The 26,829-nt window shown below is 43.0% G+C and overlaps 1 protein-coding gene across 1 annotated transcript in view; it reads right to left on the bottom strand.

Moving 5' to 3' along the window:
- Positions 1–6,647: 6,647 nt before the first annotated feature.
- Positions 6,648–26,829, bottom strand: part of CDK15 (cyclin dependent kinase 15) — a 73,086-nt gene continuing 52,904 nt past the window's right edge. Inside the window, exons 11-13 of the mRNA XM_078070031.1 lie at positions 21,667–21,715; positions 14,912–15,051; positions 6,648–6,691 (exon numbers count right to left, since the gene is read on the bottom strand). Coding sequence (XP_077926157.1) covers positions 6,648–6,691; positions 14,912–15,051; positions 21,667–21,715 — 233 coding nt within the window. The remainder of the gene's footprint in view (positions 6,692–14,911; positions 15,052–21,666; positions 21,716–26,829) is intronic.

The raw sequence follows: 26,829 nt of genomic DNA, 5'->3' as shown, positions 1-26,829 counted from the left end.
CCTTTTTTATTTCGACTTGATTAGATTTTAGTTCTTTTATTTCTCCAGAAAGGGATTCTCTAGTATCTTCTATGCTTTTTTCAAGCTCAGCTGGTATCTTTATATTCATTATTCTGAACTCTAGTTCTGAAATCTTACTTATGTCCATACTGATTAGGTCCCTGGCAGTCAGTACTGTCTCTTGTTCTCTTTTTCGAGGTGAGTTTTTCTGTCTTGTCATTCTGCCCAGAAAAGAGTAGATGAATGAGAGAATACTAAAATGGCAACAACAACCCCAGAGAAATATACACTAAACAAATCCAAAGAGACCTGAAACTGGAAAAATAAAAATAAAAAATAAAAAAAAGAAGAAGAAGAAAAAAAGAAAAAAAAGGAGAATATAATCAGACAGGTGAGCACAGTAGAGCAATAGACTGGATTCTGTGTATATTCTGGTCTGTTTTTTAGAAAACTAGACCCCAAGATTTTTAGGAAAGAAAAACTTATATATGTACAAAAATAAAATTAAATACAATGAAAGGATAGAATGTAACTGTCAAAGTGGAAATTAAAAGATAAGAAAAAACAAAAGAGAAAAAAGAAAAACAGCAACAAGAAAAAAAGGAAGGGATATAAACAGACAGGTGAACAGAACAGAGCAATACACTATCTCCTGAGTATATTTTGGTCAGTTTGTTAGAAAAGACTACATCTTAAAATTGAAAGAAAGAAAAACTTACATATACAAAAATGACATGTGATTTTTGGAAAGATCATACACATTGGAGACAGCCAGACATGAGCTTTGTACCTTAACTCTGGTATACCACCATGGATGAGTTATGTAACTTCTTTGAGTCTCAGTTTCCCCTTTTGTAAAATGGAAGTAATAAATTAATAATAATTACTTACTTCAATGAGTTGTATGAATAAATTGTGTACCTTCTCTGATTTTATTCAAGTGATTAATACAAATATGTATTAATATTTGTAGAATGGGGCTTAAGACTGTACCTTATACCGTACCACAATCGGCTTTTGTCTAGGTTGAAAAACCACTTTCAAGGCACACATATATTTGCCCCATAATCCAGCCCGTACAGTTTCATCTTTCAGGTGTGTTTGGAGAAGTTTGGTCAAATACCTTACTAAAATCAAATACTAAGGTAGATTTCCTTGGGCTATTTGTATGCATTTTTCTTCTTCCCCATCTCAGACTTTGGGTGCATTAGTATTACTTTTTAATTCTTTCTTAATTAGTTCTTTCTTGTTCTTCTAAAGGATATATAGAAGTCTTTGGTTTCTAGGCTACTGCATTTCCTGAGTAGATGATCCCTAGGTGAAGTAATTTGAGTTTCCCTGGCTTCTTTTAGAAGGAGTCATTGTGGAAAATGATACATGTGTTAGCTGAGACTGATCTCTCATTTATTTGAGGGTTGTGTGTGCGCACACGCATGTGTGTCTGATGGTGCAACAGGGCTTGAATTACATCTTTGGAACTCTTTGTTCCCATTTATTCAGTATCTCCACCATCAAATCAGAGCTTAGGTTCCTCATCGCTTTTTCCTATCATCACCGATAACTGGGATTCAGTAGAAGGAGATAGCCAAAAAATTTAAATCTAACCAGGAGTTCAATCCAAACTTCTAAGATCTAGCGGGAGTGGGGTAGTAGTGTGTTTTGATAATCCAGTTAATGAAGAAAGAAGCACCTCCTAGGAAATCTTAACAAAGCGTCTTAAGCAAGTCCTTTTGTTGACAACTTTATCCAAGAAACCATCTTCCCTGAGATTTTTCTGAACTTTAGACTAATCCTCTCCTTGCCACAGAAGTCCTTTTGTTGGGGGAAATTATAAGTGAACACAGGAGGGACAGGCCTCTGTAAGCACCAGCTCGGTCTCCAGATTCTTTTAATCATTAGCCTTTCATCTGGCCTGTAGTCCTTCTGGCCCAGGGATCTCTCAATCAAATCACAAAATAGACGAAATTATTCAGAAATCCTCTTCTCAGACTATTTCAGTCTGTTGTCTAATTTTTGAGTCAATCAATGTTAAATTCTAGGCAAATGACAAGAGCAATAATCAATCATTGCTTTTTCTTCAAGTATCATGTCCGTTGCCTTGGACCTCATATTTACAATATTCCAGGTCACAGGTGATGGTATGAAAACCCTGGTCCATTGTGCAGTTAGATTTGAAGCTTCTTAGTAAGGCAAAGCAAATTAAAACTGAAACAGCAGTGATGCAGCCCTGTAAGTGAATGAAGAATAAACAAAATCAAAATATACGAGTCAGATCAAGTAAGGAAAACCTGTTAAACATTTAGTGCAAAGTTATTGATGGGATTATATATATAGATGGAAAAGGTAATAATAAATTATAACAGAGACTACATCTTACCTCTGGCAATAAGAACCAAAAGAGCTTTAAAAAATAATAAAAAGCGATCTCCAGACATACAAACTGCATTTGTACCACTCCATACCCCATTGTTCAAAACATGCCAAGCTTTGAAATAACATGTGTAAAGTGCCTGGCACATGATATGTACCCAGCCAATTAGTTCCCCTCTCTATCTCCATTGCAGACATCAGTATACTTTTTTTTTTTTCCATTCCTGAAACTGACATTTTGAGGCTCTTACAAGGGTTTTAATTTTGAGGAATTGCTGCCAGTTACAAGTCCTAATATCCCAATTTACATTTTGAATCTCCAGGAAAGTGAATATTTTAACATAAATTCAATTTAGTGGAAAAGATTTACAGGCCCCAAGTGTCCATGTGATTACCTTTAGTCTGTTTAACTCCAGCACACCCAGATTTTGCTGATCCCAAGCCATTTATTAAACAGTTTAATTGCTCTAGATTTTCCCTATTGTGGTTCCTCTCCTACGGGTTTTATCTCCTTACATTAATACCAAGGGCCTAGGGACATCAGGAGGTTACTCCAACAGAGGTGAAAACTGCCTCCTCCTTTTCTCAGTTGCTGGCACAGGCGCCAAGTTTGACAGGCCGAATTTAATTGACCTTCTATGATGACCATTTTATATCTACAGGTAATAATCCTTTGCGGAAAGTCACTGAAGATCAGAGAGGCAGGGTTATCTCCCTATCTTTTGATTGCTTAGTAAAATAAAATAACAACAGTACTAGAAGTAATAGTAATGCTAATGGAACACCACCATCTGAGACTGCTTCCATCAATGTCTTTGATAATTTTATGAAGGGCAAATCCTCACTTTATAGAACGTAGCTAATGCACACCCTATTCTCATAACTAGCGGGTTTAAAGTGACATAATTACACAGCAAAATCTCTGCTTTAGAAAATATGGTGCTTGGGAAATACCATATTATTGTGTTGCCTGTTGTCATTCCAATTGCATATTGTCAAAATACAAACCTGATTATTGCATAAAATGCTGAGGAACAGCTATAATTCTAAACTTCCCTGACCTTTCCAGATTTCTAAATACAATGATCTTAGAAAATCCAGAAGGCAAACATCTCTGATATGTACATGCCTTGAAATATCAACAGCCAAAGAGAGATCCAAGAGAAAGTGGCAAAGAGCTGAATCCTGCCATTTGAATGATGTTACGAGCGGGCAGGTGTGGGGGGCATGTCTGTGGTTACCATCCAGGCCCCAAAATTTCTGTCAGGAAGCATGGCCAAGCTGTGGTTGCCAAATGGGTGGTCAAATCATAGTCTAATTCTTGTGGCTTGGGATATAGCCAGGGTCACCTACAGGGCCCATTGACTGGCTGGCTTTGTGCGTGGGTCCCACCTTGATTCCTCTATCTGGACTACTGTCCCCTCTCCCCGCTGGGGAAGGCCCAGTATGAGAAGTGCTCTTGTAACATCTAGGGGTGTCTATACTATAATGGCTTTTGGGGTTGTCCCACCTGGCCTACCAGAACTTCTTTCAGGGTATGGTAGTTTCAGAAAACTTCTGCATAGCCCCCTTCCTCCTCAAGATTACCTTGGAAGGCTGGGCTACCCTGGGCTGAGTGAGGAGAGTAGCAGTGTCTGAGACATTGTGGATGGCTCCCCATCCGGTCCTTGTTGTTCTCCAGACTCACCCTGAATGAGAGAAGTCCCTGTAACCAACTGCGCAGAAGGGGTAGCCTAAGAAGTCGGGAGCAGTGACGACTAGATTCTCACAAGCATCGAAAACCATCTCCTGAGCGGGGCCAGGCCCTGAACCAGTCCTTCTCTGGCATTTGGGGGCAGGCCAGGTTTCATTTGCACCAGTCTGGTGAACAAGCATCCTGGTTTACCCCGGGCTGGGCCGATTTTAGCACCGAATGTCCCACATCCCAGGACACTCCTCAGTCTTGAGCAAATGGGGTTGGGTTTTGACCCGTGATTTGTCCTATCAGCTGATGGAGAGAGCTACATAGTTAAGGGAATGCAACATGCCGGTGTGGTACTTTGTTCCACATGTATCAGTTCAAGGCCTTAGAATGCCTTGTAAGTTCTGTCTTCAGAGTCTTACTACTCCTCTGGGAATGAGAGAGACAGGTGATGCACATTATCATCCTCCTTTTGCAGCCCGAAGAGGCTAGGCCCCCTGTCCTTAGAGTAGGAATGAAGAGCTGGACACAGAACAGAGGTGCTCTGAATCTATGAACAATGTCCTCTCCCCCTGGCGGTGATGGATTTTCAGTTCCGTCCATAAGAAGAATCACAGTTGGGATCCCTTACCCGAAAGGATGTTGGTGATGTCGTTCCCTCTTTTCACCAACATTTGCTAAACTGGGCTGGGTGGTGACCTTTCCGGTAGGACACCAAAAGGTCACACATTTCTGGCTTTAGCCTCACTCCTGAAACTGTAAACAAAGACTCCTCTGTAGGGAGGAAAAGAGAAAAGCACCAACATATTATTTCCTGGAATGTTTCACGGTGTATTTTTTATGTCTGTTGTAATATTTGTCACCTGAAGAGACATCATAACATGAGGCAGACTTACCCACCAACAATTCATACCGACTCATGGATAACTCGCTTTACTGAATCTACTAATACTTGTCAAGTGCCTCTTATTTGATTTAATTCAACACATACTCACCAAATGAGCACTTGGGTAAAGTGTTACGCTAGGTGTTGAAGATCCAAAAACAGGAATAGGACTGGGGACACACACACTAACAAACAAGGGCTGAATGTGAGATACAAGTAAAGAATTACGATAGCTCTTCTCTCACATTTCCACGGAGCGCAGGAAAAGCATGGACAAGTGCCCTTTGAACCGTGAAGGAAGACTCTACTTTCAACAGTCAAGAAATTCCAGGGACAATATTGCTGGCTGGAGGACCAGCATGAGCAAAGGCAAAGGGGAAGGAAAGTGTTTGAGGGAACTGCACGGTTAGAGCAAGACAGACTAGTAGATGAAGTTGGAAAAATGAGCTGGAACCAGATGGTAAAGGGAGTAAATATCAAGCCAAGGAGTCTGGACATTAGTCCCAGTGATGGCAGGCAATGAGCATCATGCTGGGGCTAGATGTGTTTCGGAAAATTTTAAATCCTGGTGCATTAGTTACATTAGGCAATCTATTTGAATAGACCCTATGGTACAACTTTTATAAATTAAAAAAATTTTTTTTTGCAAAAAAAAAAATACACACACACACTAGCTTTGCTCTGATTTGTTGGGTTAGTTCAGTATGCTGGCAGTTGGCATTTTTATAAATGTCTGCGTTCAAGTGTGTGTTGTTCCTGGGTGCTCACTACATGAAAATTCTAGGTCAAGTCCTCCCAAAGTTAACGTTTTAAGGAGCTCATCTGCAAAATGGGGATAGTAAAACTTCCTGGCAGATTGCTATAAGTTTAAAGGCGATAATATATTCAAAACATCTTGGGTTGTTCTTGATACGTAATATATTTGAATAACTAGTGGCCTTTGTTCCAAGCCCTCAGCATAGATACCATCTGGGAAAAACAACAGCCACGTTGTCACCAAAGCAATTGTCATCACAAACCTACGCAAGACCTCTTTTCACTTGGGCATTGCTTTTCCAAGGCTCACAATCTGCACGAACCTGGAGTGCTCTAAATAGTGTGCAATTTAACAAAAAGATAAGCGTCTAGCTTTGGCACACCAAAAGCCTAAGGTGCCTTAATAATATTGTTTGCTGGAAGCTGCTCACACCCAAAGAGCGGAAATAAACCTGCAGGGCCATCTCTGCCTCCCTTGGTCTAGACATCTGCTTTGGATGCCACGAGTAGTCTGGGGCCTTGAGTCTTTGGGTTCGGCATTACACCTTTGCTAGGCTATAAAGGGGAGACGTCAAGTTTTGTTGGTATGCATAATACATCTTCACAGTACATTATAATACACAATTCTGTATTCTACTTTTTTCTAGCTCATGTCATAGCATAAATAAACAGCTAAAATAAACAGTGTGTAAACTTCACAGATCACTCTCAAATCAACTCAAACCCAAACCACTTTGGGAATTTCCCTCAGGGAGAAGTGTCCTCTTGCCTTGGGGACAGTGGCATGAAGATTTCCCTCGGGCCTCCTTGTCCCTCAAAAGCCAGGGAGGAAGGAGAGAGGGAGAGAGAGGGAGGGAGGGAGAGTGTGGGGAGGGGGGGAGAGGGGGAGAGAGAGAGGGAGAGAGAGAGGGAGAAATTCTCTGGTGGAACAGTGTTGGGAAAGCAACCAGTTCATCAAAGGGATTCCAATTTGGCCCGGCCCCGAGGACTGCCCGACTCTAGAAAAAGAAAACAAAAACAAGAAAAAAAAAAAAAAAAAAGGAAGAAAGAGAGGAAAAAGAGAGAAGGGAAAAAAGCAGCAGAGCATTTCTCCCGCAGCAATCCCACAAAAGCAAAACCTTCCATTCGACTGACTCCTCATTAGCTTACTGAATCTGACAGCATAATTATCACAGCTGCTTCGCACTTAGAATAAATAAATACGAAAGTGGGTGTTTAAAATTTTTTGAGAAGGGAAATTCAGTCATCTAGACAGTGAGTAGGACAAGTTTATTTAAAACTTTTAGATTCTTATGTATTTAGATCATTTCAGAACGAGATAATGAGATAGTTGTCTTTCAGTCTAATTGAGTTCCTAAGCTCCTGGCTGTTGGTTGTCACCCCTTTCAAACTTTGCTTTAACTTTCCTTCCTTTAGAAATCTGATCCTGGTGTCTCCATTTACTCTTCCTGGGCTGATAACCTGGTGAAGGCTGGGTGCACTGGAGTGCAGAAAGTGACTTAATGGGATTGAGAAGCTAAGTAACCTTTCACAGGAAACAAGATAATCAAATCTCTTTTACTTGCCTGTAATGGCTAAAAGAGAAAGCGCAAGCTGAAAAGAAAGCTTGGAAATTAAACCATCATTTCAAAATGTCTTGTAATTTCCCTGGCACTTGGTTTTTGCGCTACCCTTACACATCGTCAATCCATCAGCTGGAGTTGCTTCGTGCATTTAATTATTCAGAGTGCACACAGCCTCGTGACTATGCAGTAATTTTAGCTCATGTGTATGTATATAGGCTTCCATCTTCAAAGCCCAGAGGATCACACAGTACCACTTTAAGTTGAAGTTGCTAACTAACACGGAGTGCACTTAAAACTCTGACTGGGGGCACAGCACATAAGCATTTCCGATTAAAGCGGATGATCTTTCCTTTTAAAATTAATTAGTGCCTATTTATCTTTTCCTCTCCCTCCCACCTCTCATTCTCCTAGGACCACATTTATGTGAACCCTTGCATTCAGTGAGTTAAAAGATTTATAAAATAAACATTCTGTCAATCTGGGGTAAAGGAAACTAATATTAACCCATTGTGTAGACTGAGAGATTGAGGCTTTATGAAGGCCAATAACGCATGTCCTGCTGGAAAAAAAGAAGACAACTCAGGTCCTTTAGCTCTCAGTCCAGAGCCTGGACTCCCTGTAACATTTGCCCTACCTCATTCTTGTAAACAATAAAAGCAATACGACATCAACATCAAAGAAAACGTTGAAAAAGAAAAAAGTTACCCACAATCCCCCTAAATGGCAGGAGCATTTTTATTTTTGTATGCTACCTTTCAGTTTTGTTGATATGCATAATACATTTCACAGGTAGATTATAATATGCAATTTTGTATCCTACTTTCTTTTAGCTCACATCATAATGGCATAAATATTTCCATACTACCTCACACTCCTGTGAATTATTCTAAATTGTTATATAGTTCAATAGCTGAGTCAATATAACAACATTATCCAATTGGTTCTCTTAGTGTTGAATATTTAGATTGTTTCTTTTATTTTTATTTTGTAATTTTTTAAATACAATTATAGACAACACTGCAATGAACATGTTTATGTATCTAGGGTTCTTTTTTTCTTTTTCCTGTTCAATTATTTCTTTGGATAATTTCCAGAAACCAAAGTACAGGGTTGAAGGTTGTTACCATTGTTATAGCTCCTGATATGCATGTCATAAGGCCTTGCAAAAGTTGCCCCATCTTATAATACCACCAGCAGAAAATTATTTTACCACAATCTCACGAACACTGGGAGTCATTAGGTTGAGGGGGGAAAAAGAACTACTTATCAGTTATTTGTATTTATTTAATCACTAGTAAGGCTGTCTTTTTAACCCATGTGTTGGTATACTTTTTTTGTTTTCCTCATGTAAATTGCTATTTTATGCCTTTGCCCAATTTTTTGTTGGATTCCTGAAATTACCCTATAAAATTGAATGAATTCCAGTAAAACAAAAAAAGAACCATCATGGATTAAGAAGTCTTAAAACCCAAAGGTGACTGTATATTACAAAACAAACCCAAAAAGCAAAAAAAGAAAGAAAAGAAAAAAAAAAGGGAACAGACACTAAGACAAGATGACATTGAGGATTAAGGAAGAGGTCAGGGGCATCTCTATTAAACATCAAACTGGGGGCACCTGGGGGCTCAGTTAGTTGAGCATCTGACTCTTGGTTTCTGCTCCGGTCATGATCTCATGGGTCGTGGGATGGAGCCCCAACTGGGCTCTGTGCTCAGCGGGGAGTCTGCTCGAAGATTCTCTCCCTCTGGCCCTCCCCCCACTCGTGTGCTTGTGCATGTATGTGCATGCGCTCTCTCGCTTAAATAAATAAATATAAATAAACATGAAATTGAACCTTCTTAATTGTGAGGTATTAAGCATATTACCTGGGACAAGTGGAATCTTTCTTGGGAAGGCTCTAAAATAAACATAGAGCATAAGAGAGTAGAAAGGTCAGACTAGGGGGTCTAGACCTTGGTTCTAATCCTTGTTTTGCTACTAAGTTCCCATGTGATCCTTAGTAAGCAGCAATGAGTAGTGGGAAGAGTGGTTTAGGAGTCTGACTTGAAGTCAAACCTGGGCTCTCCCACTTACTGGTTGTGTGATTTTGAGCAATTTCCTTAGCCTCTCTCAGTCCCAATGTTCTAATATATAATGTGAGGATAATAACTCCAGCCTCACCAGCTAGTTTACAAATTGAATGAGAATTTGTGTGAAGCACATGGATGCCCAATACATGGCAGCCACTATTCTTCCTGGGGTGGTCAGGGACGCAATCTATATAATGAAGATATGGAATAGCAAGTCCCTGAGATCCTCTCCCACTCAAAGTGTCTCTAACTTTTTCCTCTCTTTCCAGGGTCTTCGCTAATGTACTGGAATCCCTTGAGGACATCTTTGAGCATGGAAGGTGAGGAAGTGTGTTATGGAGGACACGTCCTAACTCCTTGTTTCTTCCTGTACTGCTTAAGTACTGAATAATGGAGGATTTAAAAGGTTAGAGAGGGTGGTCTGAATTAGGTTCCAAACTCCTAAAGGCAGAAAAGAGAGGCCTGGCTCAGAATCTCCCTTCCCTCCCACCCCCTGAAACTTGGTCCTCTAGAATGGCAAAATATCCTGGTTAAATTTTGAATGGACAGTAAAAGCAAGAACAGAATCGATTTGAAATCATTAGCATACAAAGAATGAAATTAAATTTCACTAGGATATGGTAAGGAATGTTTAAATTGGGGCACATGGCTGGCTTAGTCTGTGGAGCATGCGACTCTTGATCTCAGGTTGTGAGTTTGAGCCCCACATTAGGGGTAGAGTTTACTTAAAAAAATGTTTAAATTATTGCAAGAAGCCATACAATAAGGAGTAAAAACCATGATATGAGTCAGGATTGTGCCACTATTATTAAAAAGAGGACAACTTCACTATGATGTTAGGTGGTATTAAGAGGAGGATGACATTCCTCTCCCTGGATGTCCTTCCTCCCCAACCATCCAGACCCCATAATCTTTGAAGGCCCACTCACAAAGCCATCCTGTATCCCCAGAGCTGGATTTAATCTTACCTCCTTTGAATGCCCAGAGCACTTCACACCTGAACTGTGGCTGTTTATATACTTGTCTCCTTTCCTTAAGGACTAGAAGCTCTTTGAGGACAGACTCTCTGACTAATTCATTTTTGTATCACTCAGTATCATACTAATGACCCTCAGTAAATCTTTAATGAATGAACTGGAACAGAATTCCCCACTATGTTAGAAATCTGAGTCTATGTGGCTCCAGAGTCTCAGAGATAAGCAAAATAATTGGAACGGGTTCAGAATAGAATAATGAAACAAAAATGATTAAAGAGTGAGAGAAACAGAATCTATATTGGGGGGAAGAGAGGTCAAAGGAATTCAGCCTAGAGAAGTGAGCTTTGGAAAGTGATATCAAGGGATCTTCAAATATATTAAAGAGATAATTAAAAGAAGGCCTGAAATTCTTTTATTGGAGCAAAACAAAAAAATTACTCAGATGTTAATGAGGCAATATGGATAAGGCTTGCTGAAGAACTTCCGGAGTATAGACACTAGCGTGCTGTGACATATGGGAGAGGTCAACGCCGTGCCTCTATACCTGCAGTAAGAAAGCATTTAATGATGAGAAAGACTCTGGTAAGTTGTTTTTGCAAAATTACTTGTGAAACAATTGTAAGCTTTCAAGTTTTAGGATTTTTTTTTTTTAAGATGCTGAAACCTGTTTTAAAGGAGAAGGGGGATTTAGTCCAGGAAGGAATGGGAGAGACTCAAGTCTGGGATTTGGAAAGTAAAATGGGACCAACCCACAGAGAGAGACAGCCTTTGATGTCCTGATGATCAAGGACCAGGGCTTAAGGACCAGACTCTTAAATCACGTGGCATTTACTGCCCCAGATTAAAAAAAAAATACTTTTGTGGATCAGTGTCTATGGTTCAAAATGGCTAGCTTCCAAAATCAGTCTTAACTTTCCAAGGGTAACATTTGGAAGTCTCCCTGCAAGAACAGAGTGGAGCCAGTTTCTAGAAAGGGCAGCTTAATGATTTTCTACTCCCCCCACCCCCAAATCATTAAGCAGTGTTCCTTTCCCAGAGCCCAAGTTCATGCTGAGGGCAAAGGGAAATAAACGAAGAAGCTGAACCTGCAGCTAAGATTAGAGAGTTGCCAAGGACCTAATTTTAGGTCCTCGCTGCCCCAGCTGACATTCTGCGCTGCTGGCTCAGACACGAGGACCACAAGTGTGGCTGCGAGCCGGTGACCGAGAGGGGAGAGTATTCCCCTGGCCATCTGCAGAAGCAATTAGCTTGCTGTTGGGTGTGTTTTGAGAGAGACTACCAATAATTTCTCCATCAACAAATGTTTCTTCAGGTGTTCAAGAGTCAATAAGGGACCATGTCAGCGCTTGGCAGAAGTTCCCACATGCTTGCCATTCTAATAGTCATGCTTCTCCATGTAAGAGTATGCTCCAAAAGGGAACTAATCTTGGAAACCCCGAATTTTCATGGCGAGTAACCACCTGCTTTCCTCCGGCCATGAGCTTATTGCCACAACCCAGGGAAAGTCTCAGCTTTGGTGAAATAGACATGGGTAGATGGGACGGATTCTTGCACGTTGCGGGGAATTTCTTGGGATTTAGGCCATCCCTCCACTCTTCACATATTTCCCAGCCACAGGTTTCATGCTCAGATTGTCTTCTTCAGAGGGCAGACAATAAGAGCTGGCATCTCCCAGATCAAAGGGGAAACAGAATATATTTTAAAGTGACAACTCTGTTATCCTTGCAACCAGAATAAAGCCAGAAGAATAAAATGATATAAATATAAGCTCCTAAATGCTTCCACACTGAAATGCCACCAGAGAGCAAAATTTCCTGCATAATTATGGCAGGGAAACTCTCTTTACAAACCACTCACAAGAGCATGTCTTATTTTTGCACAATTCTTATGCCTGGGGCAGCCCACCATGGAGACGGAGATTCTGTGTCCCTGCAGGTTGGGAACTGTGATAACCGTCTGGTGCTCTCTGTCTGCAAAGGAGGCTCTTAATAAAGGCTAATTGCCCCGGGCAATGAAAAAGTAGGCTGGCACTGCCAGGCCAAGGGCGTGCATCCCTCCGTAGGTGTGTCCTTGGTAAGGGCCACTGTGGTCAAGGTGCGCAAGCAACCGGCCCCAGCTGCTCTCTCGCTTCCTCTCTTTCTCTCCTATTTTCCTGGTAGCTTTGCTTTCCCTGTCTACTTGTCCCACGTCCTATCTGTCGGTCGGTCTCTAAGCCTGTTTCTGCACCCCCTCCCACATGCACACACACACCCAGTCCCGCCACCCCCTTCCCTGTCTCTTGGCGCTGGCCCTTTCATCTTCTCCCTCGGGGATTCGAGATGTCGCTGCAGGAAGTGCTTGTCGGCCGCGGCAGCAGCAGCAGAGCCCCGTGGCTTTGACAAACCTCATTTAATTGGGAGGAAGCCAGGAGAATTTGAAAGAACTGAAACATCCACGAAACTCCTTTTATCAGGCATAATTTAAACTCTGCATGGAAAAACCCCTATATGTATAAAGAAAAGTCAACTTCCCTCCTGCTGTGAGCACTCCTCGGCTCCCCCCCAGCGCAGGCAGGCTCCTGCAAGATTCCATCTTTTCATTTTTCTAAAAGTGTCAAAGTAGATTTGGGCTCTGTGGCTGGGTGAACAGAGAAGGAATACAGATGGGTCTCTCTCTTACACCCGCACATGGGCGTGCGTGCTCATGCGTGAGCGCGCACACACACACACAGCCCCTCAGTTGGTGGCTCTGCTTCAGATGGCCAGGAAGAATCAAAACCCAAGTTTCTAACAACACATTAGTTTGGACAGTGGCTGTTTCTTGCTAATTCCTTTTTATCAGGTCAAAGCTTGTGTCCAGGACATTTTCAAGGTCCCCAGTGGTTCTCAGTATGTGGAATAATAGATCCTGGAGGAGGGCCAGTGAGGGAGGTCTCGTTAAGTGGAGAGAAGGGAGCGTGAGTGTGTAAGCATGTGAGTGTGAGTATGCGTGTGTGCGTGCACTCCTGAATGCGTATGTTTGCCTGGAGTGGTGGTTAGAAGTCCTAGGCCCAAGAGAAGAAAGCTGAAGAGGGACCTAGGGGCTTAGACTGGGAACAGTATTTTGGGGTGGGAGTAGGGGAGATCACGGGGGTACAGTGGGAGTTGAGGTACTGGAAAGGGAGTCAGAACTGTAGGTTGCCTGGGATATCTTTTGTTCCACCCATGTGCCAAATAGTGCTCCTCGGCTCCTTCCAAATTCCAACCCAGATTCACCTCCAGTCCAAACTCTCTCAGTTGCGTTATTCTAGTTCCTCCAAAGAACTGCCCTTAGCACACATATTCTCTCAACATCTGTAGCTGATTATGCACAGACTTTAGCTGTTTAGATATGATTTGTGCTAATATGTGTACAAGGGTGCCCTGTTTCCTCTTCTTCACCCCGTTTCCTCCCACGCCGTAGGATCCTTGAGGTCAAGGACAAGCCTCTTTTTTCCCTCAATTTTTATAGCACTTAATATGTTCTTGACACTTAATGGCAACTTAATAAATCCTGATGACTAACTCTTCCTACAGGGTTAAGTAAGACATTAACCCCAGTTGTATGATTATGGTTATTTTTGGAGATCCTAAATAACTCATTTTAATAATAAAATGCCTCAAGACGTCCCAAACTCAGAGCTTTGGGCTGTGGCAGGACAATGTCCTAGATACAGTGGAGTCACGTTTGCAGACCCTGGAGGCTTTGGCCAGACTGTATGTCTAGGCCTCTTAGGCAGCAGCTCCCCACTCTATCCTCATTGTCACCCCACATGCCATCCCAGGGCCCTCTTCCCAGTCCGAGCCCCTACTCCTTCCTTATTAGCTTTCTTGTCTCCTGCTTAGGGCTTCTAAAAATTGTTTTCATTGCATGGTGACTTTTTCCAAAGAAACCCCACCTAAGGACGGTCCCCCTCAAACAGCCGAGCCAGGACCACACTGCCCACATCCTCTGCCCAGCCCTTCCCGGCCACATTCTGAGAAACATGAGGAGAGCTCCAGCCACATGATCCCTCAGCAGATTTCAGATTTGGAGGATGACTTCAGGCCCAGGCAGCAAGGCTGATTTCAGGGTAACTTGTGTTTCCCCGTGGGCGTCGGGCCTGGGAGGACGTGCCCCTCCCCCCAGCGCCCCACCGGGCACTTCCCTCAGCAGCATCAAATTACCAATCAAGACAGGCCTGCCCTCCTCTTGTGACATCTCCATGTTACCTATCATCTTACTCTCTCTAGAGAGAGAAGGGGGTTGTTGCAAACTTTGGTTTTGCTTCTCCTGACAGATGCTAGGGAAAACAAACAACTCAGAGGCAACTTTCATCTCATCCAGTTTCTAAGAGTGTCTACGTGAAATGTTTGGATCGTTACAAGGAGGTCTGCGTCACCTCAACCCACCAGTGTTTTTGAGTTTTAGGGACTCTCACAGAAAACTCAGGCAAGATTGGGTCCCCTCATGTTTCTCCCAGGTAAATCGATCCCTAAGCTCATTTCTGGTTGCAAGTACTATGATTCCCCAGTGCTCGGAGAAAACACTTAGACCCTGAGACTTACATGTGTGCATGTACACACACACACACACACACACACACACACACACACAGGTCCCTCACTCACCATCGGGGAGCTGGTGCAGCTGAGATGGCAAGGCACTGAAATAGTCATGAACCAGGGCCTCCTGGGCAGAGACGCGGTCTCTAGGAAAGCCTCTCAGCATCTGGGAGGCCAGGTCTTCAGCTTCAGGAACCCTGCCCAACCTGGAAAAATGGAAGAGAAAAATAGTTTCTCCAAAGGCCTCCCTTCTGAAAAATAAAGGGCGGAAGAAGAAAAGTAGAGAGAAGGAGATGGCTAGAAGAGCTTCAAGTAGGATTTTCCTGGGATGAGCAAAGTTGATGGCAAGTGGAAAAATACCGCCCCCCCCCCAACTGGAACTCTTAGCTATCCTCAGTATGCTCTCCTTCAGCCTCCACCTCCCCATGGGCTCCGGGTACCATGTATACATACATAAAGGACCCAGAAATAGAATTACAGAAGCAGAAATGTGTAACTAAGGATACTGCCTTGGGGGACAGTGCCCACCAAGCAGAAAAGCCCAACTGGATATATGGTCCCAGGGCTGCAAGCGTAGCATCCTGGAGGAGAGGGAGGGAAAGAGGTAATTTTGGAGGGTGAAGCTTGGGTGGAAAACACCCTTATTTACAGTGTTTCTGCAGCTCAGCCCCCAGGGTATTACCTAAGAAGCTCTCTTGGTCCCCCCTGAAATGGAGCATAGAAAGAGAGATAGCTAAGTGCCCAGGTTACAGTAAGGACAAATCCTCAAGTTGACCTGCGTTGAACTGTAAATTTGGAGATGAGCAAATCTATTAGTTGAACAATGACCATGTGCTGGTAGGTGGTTGGCTCTGGAAGACACAGGGAAGACTCTGCCTCTTCTGGCAGCTTAGTCTAGGGGAGGAGTCGGACACTAACCAAATTATCATAGAGACTCATAAGTACGTGCACAGAAGAGGCCCAGATGTCTGACTCAGAGTGGGAAGAGCTGGTCAGGGAAGGCTTCCCTGAGGAAGAAGCATTTGAGCTGAGTGCTGAGGGCGGGGGAGAGGCAGGTAGTGCACCATACAGACCCCGGGGATGAGGGGAGAAGAGTGAGTTTAAGGAGAAGAGGAAAGGCCAGTTGGCTGGCCTGGGACCAAGGGGGAGAGGGGACAGATATGAAGCTGGAAGAGTGGCAGGGGCTGATCCTGCAGGACTTGCGAGTCTTAATTTTCCTATTTACTTATAACGTTTGAAAGTCTTTGCTAATCTAGTGCCAATCATTTAAATACATCTATCTCTAGAGCCCATAGTCGGGTTTACAAGTGGAAAGCCACGAGACACAAAACTGTGCAGGAGGCAATTAACCACAGGACTGATGTCTGCCATTCAGAATTAGGTTGCACGGCCACGCAAATCCCCAATTAGGCAAAAGTAAATGGGCTTATTTAATGTTGAATATACATACCAACCTAAATCGACAAAGAACTGATACCCTTCCCCTTCCCGGGTGCCATGATGCAGTGATGCTGGAAATCCTGGCCCAGAGATGTAAGTGGCCTAAATTTTGCATAAGATTTACCTAAGAAACTTTCAGGTATCTGATTCCCATGACATAAAACTGTTTCTACAAACAGATAACTTTACCCTCAAACTTAGTGGTCATTGCTTCATAGACTTAAGAGAGAGGAAAATTTGCAAATCCCCAGTTCTTGCCAATTTCCAGGCTAGTTAAAAGGGAACATGGGGTGGAGACCTACTCATTAGCTTGTGGCCTGAGAAAAGGCCGGAAGGTATTTTCTCCATCCAGGGTGCCCTGCCCAGGCACAGGTTTTGGGCCAATGAAAGGGGGGTTTGGAGTGGGGAAGGTGGCATAGATCACTAGGACCTAATATCAGTCTGGAGGGACATTCATGGAAAATCTTGTGAAAAAAATTTTATCTAGTCCACCCTTGCTATAAGGGGTGGGGTGAACCCACTCTATGAAACTGCAGGGGGTGGGTGGGTGGGTAGGCGCTGATGGTGGTGGCGGGGGGCAATGCATCTATCAGCTTTCACCTCCACAATCCCACCCCAATCAATGGTTGGTTCTCTCCACACACTCCTACCCATTGGCCCACAATAATGGAATCATTACAGAACTGCTCTGTAGACAGGGCTTAGGAGCTGCAATCTCATTGGACAAGGAAGACCAGGGGACCTATTTTGAATCTGTGTTAGCATGGCACACATACTCTTTGTATTTAGCCTATGGTTATGTCGGGTGGCTGGAAAAGCCAGGGAGGGCTGATGGAACTTCTCACGGGGGTAGTAGGGACTCATCTAAGAAGAACTGGCCATTCCCACCAGGCAAATGAAAGAAAGGAGAGTAGGCACTGATCAGCAATATGAAGACTTCTTTTTTAGGACTTTTCTTTTCAACTAACCCAACTCTTCCCTCCAGGTTATATCAAGGTTTTTAATGGTGCCAGCATTCTGTTCAGTCTCATGGCCTCTAGGCTATGATTGCTACCACCCATTTCTCCTGCTCCTTCCTCCCATGGGCCAAGTGCATATTGGTCTTCCCTGTATAAACCAAGTCTGTGCCCTCCTGAATATGAGCCTTTACTAGCAGCACTTAGAGTGGGACCACCCAATCTGGCCAAGAGTCCTGATGATCTCTACCTTGTGATTGGCATATTGCACTCTCATTTGGGAGTTGAGATAAGAGCCCCAGGAATACAAACGTTGCTTCTTTGGGCACAGATGCTAATTTACTTCCATGTTTGTATTGTTCTGCTTCTCTCTGCCATCTATAATCTTGCTTACTGTCCACTGCCTTTATCGTCACATTTCTATAATTTGCCACCTCCTCTAACTCTTGCTAGGACAATTCTTCACTGGTTATAACCACTACTTTGGAAATGAAAGTTGGCATGAAAAGTGACATTAACAAAAGTTAATTTGCCACCAGCACCTTTCCACATAGGCTAGATGTTAATAAATATTATATGTTAGAGGGAAACAAACCATAAGAGACTCTTAATGGTAGAGAACAAACTGAGGATTGATGGAGGGAAGTGGATGGGGGATGGGGTAACTGGGTGATGTGGATTAAGGAGGGCACTTGTTATGATGAGCACTGGGTGTTGTATGTAAGTGATGAACCACTGAATTCTACTCCTGAAAACAATATTACACTATCTGTTAACTAACTAGAATTTAAATAAAAATTTGAAAAAAAAGACAAAAAAATATCATGTGTTAGGATTGTGATGTTAAAAAGTAAACCCACCAGAAGCATCTTGCAGAATTAGGAGAACCCATCCACCCAATTAATGAGAGTCTGTTAATAAAGACCAAAAAATCTTCTGATGAATACCTCCTTCTAGTAACATTTCTAGAAGCAAAAAGTGTTCCATTGCCGACACAATACATATTTATTGTAGAACACTTACAAAATGCAGAGAAAGAAAATTAAAACTATCCAATCACTCTGAGATAAGCCCCTTCACTCAAAGATGATCACTATTGCTTTGATGTTCAGTTTTTCTTCTTTAGTCCTTTAAGTGGATATATTTTTTGTTTTACCAAAAAAAGGGAGATCATACTCTACATGTTGTTATAACGTACTTTTTCCACTTGACTATCTTGATCATCTTTCCAGGACTTTGAACAGTCTTCTAGGATATAATTTTAATAGCTGCATAGCATTCTGTTATGTGGGCATACCATAATTTTCATAGCCAGAACTTTATCAGAGTTGTTTCCTCTTTGTTGGGGGTTGCGAGAGGCTACCATTAAAGTCATGCTGTGACATCCTCAATGAGAAATCTATTTTCTGCACCTGCACAATGATTTCCTTAGTATAAATCCTGAGAATAGAAATCCCCAGGTTGAGGGACATACACCATGTTCAAGTTTTTGATTAAGAATACTAGCCAGTTGTACCAATTTCCACTTCCACCAGCAGTCTGGGAGAGTTCCTGTCTCTGTGTCACAGAAAACAAATTTATTCCAGTAGCCCTGAATTGCCACAGACCTCGTCGCTCATAAAAGTTGCAAAAAGAATTAAAATTGTAAATCAATCCTACAGGAAGTGCTGGGTGTGAGGACATCCACATTTAATTTTAGAAGTCCAGAATAGAAACACAAACAATAAGAAAAAATGAAAATCAGGCTCTGTGGTTGTGTGAAGCTCCGTCCACTGGCCATCACTCGACACATCTAAAATCTGGTGGGTTCTCCGGGGTTTGAGGCAGTAACCTTGATTTCCCGGCATAGGCTGGCTCTGAGTATAAAATTCTCCACTGCCATTTACCTTTCCAGTGGAAGGGAGTTATCTGTTTGCAGCGCAAGGCTGGTCATCATCAGTTCACCTGGGTTCTTTGTTGTTTTCCCCTAGATCCATAGAAAGAGGAAAAAGGGCAGGGATAGAGTGGGCACTAGTTTTTTCCCCAATTTTTCAATTTGTTTTTATTTTGAAGTAATCTTAGGTTTGCAGAAGAATTGCAGGAATTGTCCCCAGAGTTATATGTTTACCATTTTCCCCTAATGTTAGCATTCTACATAACCATAGTCAAATGATCAAAGCTCAGCAATTAATATTGGCACAAAACTGTGAACTAAGCTGCAGGCATTATTCAAATATCACTGGTTTGTTTTTTTTTTTTCAATAATGACCTTTTTGTTGTTGTTCCAGGAGAGTGGGTACTTTTTTAATGCTGCCAGTTTAAGACGTGGTAAAGCAGGCACCCACAATAAGAAATATATCCAATGCTAGGAAGAAACATCAAAGAAGCTGTCTATTATCTTCCAATCAATCTGACAAGTGAATGTGCACTTACTAGCCCATGTCAATCGGGTCACCATCGAACCCCAGGCATTGCCCTGAGGTGTATTTATGGCCCACGCACGGTTCTTCTGTACCTTGCAGAAATCTTGTGGAAAAGCCAGCGATACCTCAGCTCCTCTTTATCCATCACACTTGCAACCCGACCAGTTGACAAAGTCACAGAGACCTGTGTACCAGATGGATCTGGGCTCCACCTTACTTAACTTGGTGACTGTGGCCAAGTTACTTCACTTCTTAGAGCTTTAGTTTCCACCTCTTGGAACTAGGACTTTGGTTTGCGAGGAATAAATGAAATAATACATTGCAAACATCGCACCAAGCGTTCATTCAGCGACAAAGTCCTTCTCAGAGCCAAGAATTTTCTTGTGGGATCATCTAGACCAGTGCTGTCCAACAGAACTTTCCATGATGATGAAATATTCTAGTTCTGTCCCCTCCGACGTGTTAGCCATTACTCGCATGTGGCTATTGGGCCCTTGAAAGGTGACTCGTGCAACTGAGCAACTAAATTTAAAATTTAATTTTAATTACTTTAAATAGCCACGTGTGTAGCTACTGTATCAGGCAGCACGTCTGTAGACATCATCCTCGATTCAAAGGTGTGAGCAAAGAGAAGCCAGAAGTCTGAGCTAAGGCACAGGGGTAGCTGGGACGAGGCAGTGGGCGGAGGTCGCGGCTCTTGCGTGTGGCCAGAGAAGCCAGAGGGATACTCAGTGCATCCAAGTCCTGCTCAGCCCAGGAGGAAGGGCTGGTGCGGTGATAGCAGGAGGCTCTGGCACTTTCTTTGGCCCGTGCAACAGTGCCAGCGGCAGCTGCATAGGGTATTGAGGTGGTTTGCAGGTTTGCAATTACCGTTTATTTTAGGAGCCAATAGTGAAATGGAAGAAAGCCTGAGAGCAGTGCTAAAATCCAGATATCTCTAGCTGGGGCTAGGGAGCCTGACTGTGCTGGCCAGAGAAAGTTTGCACATCTTGCATGAAAGGGTAAACAGTGGTTCTGGGGAACCTGTCTCCAAAACATGGGGGGGTGGTTTCAGGCGACACAGTGAGCTTGCAGATAAGAGCAGAGAGCATAGCCCTCCTGAGGAGACCTGTCCCTCCCAACAAGAGGTCCTTGGTAGCCCACAGCTCTATGATCTGACCTCTCTGTGCTCTGATATTCACTCTACGTGGAGGCTTTTTTTTAAAGCACGTGAACAGTAAGCATGAAAAAATCAAACAAAATTCGGTTGGGTTAAACCCTACCACATTTTCAGGGAAGAACAACATTCAAACGTTCAGTTAGGATCTCTTCCCCTCTCCCCACCTGCAAGAGTGTGTTTTTCTTTGACATTTGAGCTGTTTCCCCTGTCTCTGACGTTTTCCTCACTGCCCTTTTTGCCTCCTCACTGAAGCAAAAAGAACAGAGCCTCGGCTAATTACTCTCAGATCAAATAATACTGGTTATTGTAATTGGTCATTGTCCGAAAACACTGAGTTCTTCTTAGCCCTGAGGTTGCCTGGCACGGCTTAGTTAGCTAACTATTCCGGGAATGTCTCTATTATCTGTTTTACTTTGTAAAAGAAACTAGGGATTTGTTGAAAGCTGGTAATAAAAGTCTGCCCTGGTCTGAGCCGAGGCTGCGTGGAGAGGGCCTGGGAAAGCATGACCTCCATGAATCAAGCTGCCCCCCCCTCCAATAGCCACTCAATGATGTTATTTGGTTTCTCTGTGTTGAAGAATAATAAACCCACTAGGTTTTCTTGCAGGCCAACACTCCCTCATTCTCAGGGCCTCGGGCATGGTCGAGGGGTACAAAACAATTTTAATGACCAAACTCACTGAAAGTAAAATGGTTCATAGAGAAAAACTGACACACTCACAGGTGGCTGGCTGTCCCGGAGGCATCTTCCTGGGCCCCACGGCCCCCAGAGATCCAGGTGCTCAAGGACTGCGTGTTCAGTGGACTGAGGTCCAGGGGACTGAGGCCCTGCTTTTAAGAGAAGCTTTCCAAGGTGGTGCTTACCTGTTCCAGACATTCTGAAGGCTTCGAGGCTTAGGCAGTGGGAACCATTCTGGAAAGCATACACAGACACATTAAAAACCAAAAAACAACCCTAAAATCCTATTGCCAAAATATTATTAAAATTCTACATGTTCTTCTTGGCTTGGGCAAAGAGAGTTCAAGCATCAGGTAGGCAGAGTGAACACTGAATTTTCATGATTCTGTGGGAGGTCACTATTATGGGTTGGATTGGGTCCCCCTAAAATGGATACATCAAGGTACCTCAGAATCTGACCTTATATGGAAATAGGTCATTGCAGTTATAATTAGTTAAGATGAGGTCATGGGCGTATGCCCTAAACCACTGTGACTGGTGTCCTCATAAAAAAAGGGAAAATTTGGACACAGAGGCAGACACATATAAGAGAAATGACACAAAAAGGTCCCAAGGAGAAGACAAGCCAAGGAGAGAGGCCCGGAACAGATGCTTCCCTCAGGGCCCTCAGAACTGAAGCATCCCACCAACACCTCAACTTTAGATCTATCTAGCTTCCAGCACTGTGAGACAACAAATTTCTGTGGCGTAAGCCACTCAGAGTGTGTGGTACTTCGTCATGGCAGCCCTCGCGAACTAATAGTCACAATATTCACTGAAGTCAACACACATTTAACATCTACTGTGTGCGGAACATGTACCAGGCGCTGGGGAGAATACAAAAGAAACCAACAGAAACCTCCCCACCCTTGCAGAGCCAACAATTCATTTGAGAACAAAGCATGCATGTGTACACACAACATACGTGAAAAGTCAGGTGATGAGCGACGGGGCTGTCTCAAAGGCTCAAAAGTGGTAAAAAGGAATGAGACTAATTTTATATGTCACTTGCAGTAAAAATGGAAGTGAATTCTGGCTTGAATAATCCAAAATGGATGATGATAAGATTTGTCATTTTCTTTGGAGCACTCTTTACAACGTTGACATGTGAACACATCTGTTTCTATTATTCTTGGTATTGACACTATTTAACCCAAAATAAAACCACCATAAAAAGGGACAATTTCTCATTCATTCAAGAAGTACTAACTGAAAGCTTACTCTATGTGAGGGTGTTAAGAGGAGCTGCAGGGCTATAAGACGATGCTCCTTATCAGATTCCTCTATTTCCTGCTCCAAATCGAGAAAAGAGTATTTTAACTCTCATTTAAAATGATGTTTCTGCTTTCTGCTTTTCTTGGGCCTGAAATGTAAGTGTTTTGTTTTTAAAAGATCTCTTCTTCCAGCTCTTATAGGAATGGAATACACCAATGCTGTTTATCCAACAAAGAATTTAATCCTAGTTGGGCAAATAATGATTTTTATAATACTGGTATATTCACGTCTGTATATGCATTAAAAAAGACCTGGAATACTATCCGTCTGATAGTGATAATGGTTCTGAGGTTTACCCCTTTACTTCTTTTTTCTTAAATCTATTTTTTAAAATAAAAAAACACATTATTTTGTAAAAAAAACACCACATTATTTTGTAACTTCGAAAGTAAGTTCAATTAAAAATAGAACTTATAGTGCCAAGACTTGTAGAGTGAAAGGAGTGATCAAAGAAAGTGATTTCAGCAGAGTTTTCAAGGTCAGGTGTAATCAAATGAGAACCACTGTTGGCGGTTTCATAGTCCCATGTGGGCACAAAGGGGAGCGCTTGTATATACAGCTTCTTTACTCTCTCTTCAGATGATTGTGCCTAAATTCAAATAATCAGTAAAGATAGATGAGAATATCTGGTATCTGTTTAGAATGTTTATTTCTAAGCCACTTTCTGCTGCCTGTTTGCGGTTCCTACCTGGCCAAACAAAATTAAAGTATTTCCTCATTCAGTCATAAACCAATTTCCAGTCAACATAATGAAATCCATTTCAGTGCTCTCCCATGTTTTGTTTTTCCCTTCCTAGAGCCTGTTGCTCTGTGTTTTGGGGGCCTTTAGTATTTTAAAACTATTTCCAACTTTAGCGTTGTTCTTGTGGGACATGGATTTGGAACTGGCTGAGTTAGGGCTCGAACACTGCACCTCGGGTTTGCAACGGCGGCTGCAGCTTCGCTGAGACCTCAAGCAAGGTGGTTTAACCATCACCACCTGTTTCCTTAACCCAAGTTGGAGGTCATATTCACCTCTCAAGGACAAAATTATTTATTGAATTTATTGGGATTTGTGAGATAATGAATGTAGAGTGCCTTTTGTGAGCACGAAACAAAATAATCCTATTCTTCCTTTGAGAAGTGGTGGGCAATGGACAGCTCATGCAGTTAGGACCCTGGAGCTGGGTTTTGAGCGCGTAGTGTGGCGCTTACCCGCTGTGTAACCTGGGGGTTTTGCTTGACCCCCCAGAGCCTCAGTGTATCTCATCCCATCTACAGAAGGCGGATGATTATAGCTCCTGCTCATTGGGCTCTTGTGAGAATCAGGACGGTAAGGGTAACGTTAGTACTTCCTCACCCTTTGCCTCTTTCCTTTCTGCCTCTTCTCTGGTCTGATGTACCATGTAGTCCTCTCTCCGCTCAGGTGTTTCTGCCCTGTGGTTCTCCTCCAGTAACTTGCAGTTTCATTGCACTGAAATTCTAACGCGCTCTGAGCTCTAGTTCTTACAAGCCCCACCTGATTTCTCCCGAGTCTTCAGTGTGGGCTGGAGGGGTGCTTCTTAGCTGCGTGCTATAGTAACACGAACACGGGCCCAGGTTCAAATCTCCCTTCTGCCACTGTGAGCTCTGAGATTCGGGGGAAATTAACCTCTCTGGTTTAGTAACTCAGAAGTTGCAAATCTGTAAAATGGGAATGCTTTTCTAGTTGCTTGGGAGGATTAGATAAAATGAAGCACTTGGTATATAGTAGGGGCTCAACAAATGTTAGTCTTAATCCTTTTTCTTTTTTTTTTTCCCCTCTTGTTTTCATCTCACTTTGAAGAGGCAGCATGGTCTAACACAGTGGTTCTCAAGCCAAGCTGCACATTAGCATCACCTGGGAGAGTTTTGAACGGAAAGGAAATCTTGGCCCCACCCTGCAGAGTCTGAATCGGTGAGCCTGGGGACAGCCCAGCATTAGCCTGTCATTGTGTTGTCATTATTCTTAATAATCGCCAGATATTTCTGGTGTGGTGCCAAATGAGGCAGAAAGTGCTGGTCTAGCAAGGAGGGTAGGGCCGACCACTCATCAGTGACTTCCACACACTTCTCTGGGGCCCATTGCCTCAAGTGAGCTAGTTGTGAAAATTCAACCAATCAACATATATAAAAATTGCAGAACCGAGTGTCTGATGCATACTTATGTTTTCCAGGAGGTGAAAGAGGAGGCATGACAAGGGAAAGATCAGTCCTCAGAAAATCTGCCATTAAAGGGTGACCTGTAGGAGTTGTCCCAGGAGGCAGTGTAACGACATTGAACTTGGGGCTCCATGTCTTACCAGACTGTGTCTTCCCCCATCTGGTTTGTAGCTACATTAGATCAGATGGAGGGATTGATGGGCCCAGGGCAGAGTCAGGCTGCTGTTTGTGCTTGTTTGTGGTCGGCCCTCCCCCTCTCATGCAGATAACCTGATGCCAGATGACCTTGCCTCTCTCCCATTGATTTTTCCCAGTAGTTAAGCTGCAAGCGATCAATGAGAGAATGATCCATAGATAAGCGGTTTACACAGCACCATTTCAAGACGTGTTTGTTTCTCTGGCTTCAGGAGCCTCAGAAAGAACAGGGCTCTAGGTAGCTTATTTCCCTTCTCTTTCCAAAAATGATGGTGAATCAATAGACCAAATTTTTCTCCATCTCCTCCTTCTGCCTTTCTTTTTAAAAGAGTTCTCATTTGAATTCAAGTGGAATTTGAGGTAGGAATAGTGAAGTAAGCTGCAAAAGGAAACTTAAAAAGCCGAACATAGTAATTTCCGAATGGAAATTTTCTAAATTAATTTCTAAATGGAATAAAATTAAAATGAGGGCAGAAGTGTGGCTCCCATACTACAGTAACGCATTTTTTCATAAGTCTTACTTCATAAGTGAAATAAGAAAGCTCATTTACAACAGATCCAAGTCAACAGAGATTTGCTGGTTGATAAAACATCACCAGAACCATCTTGAGTCTTAGCTCAAGGTAAAACATTTTCTGGTTTCTATAGTCTTACCACAATCACCCTAAGGTTATCTTATAATGCAGCCTACTGAACTACACCTCTGGAATTTCCCAAATACAATGCATTCTTGAGATACCATATATTTAAATAGCTGATAATGTTGTTAGCCTTATTTCACTATCTTAGGCAGTAACTTTAAAACTGCACTGCAAAAATTTGTAGCTCTTCTCCTACTCCCCCCCACTTAACCACACTCAACGCCCTCACAGCCGTGGACTTCCTCAGTCTTTGGCTCAAGGAGTCTAAGCTTGGCTCTTCTGGTGCTTTACCAGGCTGTAGATTCTTTCTGGCTGCCATCATCAGGATGCTGAAAGCCAGTGCTCTCATGAAGTACGCGCCTTGGCGTTTGAACCTGGCACTCCAACTCACATTTGTAGCTTATCACTTTTCTAACCCTGCCTCAAAACTTCCTGTGGATTCTAAGAAAATATTCCATCCTCTGAAGCCTCTTTCTAAGGTAATGGTCTCTGCAGAGGAAGGGGAGGCCAGGCCTTGCTCCTGGGGGGTGGAGAAGGTGAAGGGAACGGGCATAATCAGAAATCTCTCGCTTGTCTCCTGGGGGCAGGGGGTGGGGGGAGTACCATGGTTAACAATCTGTCCACCCCCACAAAGGATGTTTGAGCTATAGCTTTTTTTTTCTTTTAAGATTTTATGAAGTAATCTCTTCACCCAACGTGGGGCTCGAACTTACAACCCTGAGATCAAGAGTCACGCGCTCTACAAACTGAACCGGCCAGGTGCCCCGAGCTATAGCTTGATCATGCATTTGATGTGTATGGTGTTTGATGATGCATCAGGTGACAACATTTACCACTTCCCTGTGGTCTCCACAAATATTTAAGGGCTGTCACGTGTGCTCAGCACTGGGCTGACACAGACATGGTATTGCCTGTCCCCCAACGAGCTTATGGCCATATGATATTCATGGTATTATGATTACTATCATCTCCTTGTCTTCTCCAGCCCCTCTGGCTCTTCCTTCTTAGCCGCCAAAGACCCCTTTCCCTCTGCCTGAC

Source organism: Halichoerus grypus, chromosome 4 (assembly GCF_964656455.1).
Source record: "Halichoerus grypus chromosome 4, mHalGry1.hap1.1, whole genome shotgun sequence".
NCBI classification, from domain to species: Eukaryota; Metazoa; Chordata; class Mammalia; order Carnivora; family Phocidae; genus Halichoerus; species Halichoerus grypus.
This window is presented reverse-complemented; position numbering and strand designations above follow the sequence as displayed.